This window comes from Lucilia sericata, unplaced genomic scaffold (assembly GCF_015586225.1).
Source record: "Lucilia sericata isolate MDLA Ls3-8-SP2 unplaced genomic scaffold, ASM1558622v1 Contig000658F_arrow, whole genome shotgun sequence".
Taxonomy (NCBI): Eukaryota; Metazoa; Arthropoda; class Insecta; order Diptera; family Calliphoridae; genus Lucilia; species Lucilia sericata.
The window spans coordinates 129,108-131,052 of NW_023994663.1; the positions used below are offsets into that span (position 1 = coordinate 129,108).

The window sequence follows — 1,945 nt, forward strand, 5'->3', positions numbered from 1 at the left end:
TAACTACTAACTAACTAACTAACTAACTAACTAACTAACTAACTAACTAACTAAACTACTAACTAACTAACTAACTAACTAACTAACTAACTAACTACTAAAACTAACTACTAACTAACTAACTAACACTACTAACTAACTAACTAACTAACTAACTAACTAACTAACTAACTAACTAACTAACTAACTAACTAACTAACTAACTAACTAACTAACTAACTAACTACTAACTAACTAACTACTAACTATAACTAACTAACTAACTAACTAACTAACTAACTAACACTAACTAACTAACTAACTAACTAACTAACTAAACTAACTAACTACTAACTAACTAACTAACTAACTAACTAACTAACTAACTAACTAACTAACTAACTAACTAACTAACTAACTAACTAACTAACTAACTAACTAACTAACTAACTAACTAACTAACTAACTAACTAACTAACTAACTAACTAACTAACTAACTAACTAACTAACTAACTAACTAACTAACTAACTAACTAACTAACTAACTAACTAACTAACTAACTAACTAACTAACTAACTAACTAACTAACTACTAACTAACTAACTAACTAACTAACTAACTAACTAACTAACTAACTAACTAACTAACTAACTAACTAACTCCCTAACTAACTAACTAACTCCCTAACTAACTAACTATATTTATAAAGTTTCCCCGTGATTGCTTAAGAAACATCCAGTCACCACTTCACTTTGGCTAGTGGCAATGCAACTGAAGTGGCAACCGAGATGTCAAAAACACATTTTAAATATCACAACAGGTTTCTAAACGATTTTGATGAGTCCACTTCTGTTGTGGCTAATATGTATTACCAAAAATGCACACAATTTCCTATCCATCGATACCACCTTCTTTCGTCAAACCACTTTAATTCTTTTATTTGTTAGCTTTTTCATAATTTTATTATCTTCTTTTCGAAAAAATTCACAAAACATAAAACTACTTAAGATTATCAACCAACCAAACAACTTTATTTACCTTGGGCTATTTCAGCATCTAATAACTTAACATCAATACCCAAATCACTAAGCCTCTTAATGACTTCCTTATTATCCAAACCATTTTCCTTATTATACTTATAGTTCATGGTTAATTGCACCTCTTCCAGACCCTGAACATGTTCAAACAAACTGCCCTCCAGCTTCAAATCAATATCACTTTCCTCGCGCAGCACACAGAAATAAAGTAGAAATACTGCCAAACTGGCTGAAATAACATAAGGCTGATACCATAAATGTTCATCGGAACCGCCACTTCTGGTATCTTTAGCACGCCATGTTGCCGCCTGACTGCCAAAGAATTTAATGGGCTCGTTGTCCACATCTTCTTCGGTTTGTGTACGCTGTTTGCTGGCACTAGTTTTCGTTTCAGCTTTCTGTGCCATTGTGCGTTGGAGCGTTCTTACCGGCCATTGTCTGTTAGTAGATTTTGTAAGATTTTTTATTGTGGTTTTAATTAGTTTTGTTGCAAGTTTAAGAAAACTATACCTGAATTTACTGATTTCCCTGATTAATCTTAAATTATTCATTGTTTTTGTTATAGGTTTCTTTAATAAATTTTGAGTTAAAATAATTTCATAACAAAAACTTTTCCAAAAATGCAACTTTTTTATTTATAAATGTGACAATGGTGAGTTTGACAGTGGCGTTCAGAGCCCTGCGCCGACAAATATTAACGGCGGCGGCGACTGACACTAAATATGTCGGCGGCGGCTTAAAATCGACTGTAAGCCGGCTAAGTTTTCAACTACGTTTAGTTTTTAATTTTTCAACGATTTTAAATAAAAACGGAATCCGAGAGATCAGAAAGTAGGATTTTGGAAGCAAATATATTGTTTATAACAACAAAACAGAGCAAACTCAAAAGTTGTATGAGAAATTATGCAGGGATGAATAAAAAATTCT

General features: G+C 31.9%; 1 protein-coding gene across 1 annotated transcript; it reads right to left on the reverse strand.

Moving 5' to 3' along the window:
* Window positions 1-875: 875 nt before the first annotated feature.
* LOC119607118 lies at window positions 876-1,695 on the reverse strand. The gene is made up of 2 exons (XM_037960897.1): window positions 1,529-1,695; window positions 876-1,456 (listed from the first exon to the last, which is right to left on the reverse strand). The coding sequence occupies exons 1-2, from the start codon at window positions 1,567-1,569 to the stop codon at window positions 1,012-1,014; spliced, it is 486 nt and encodes a 161-aa protein (XP_037816825.1). The 5' UTR covers window positions 1,570-1,695; the 3' UTR covers window positions 876-1,011.
* Between the last annotated feature and the right edge of the window lie 250 nt (window positions 1,696-1,945).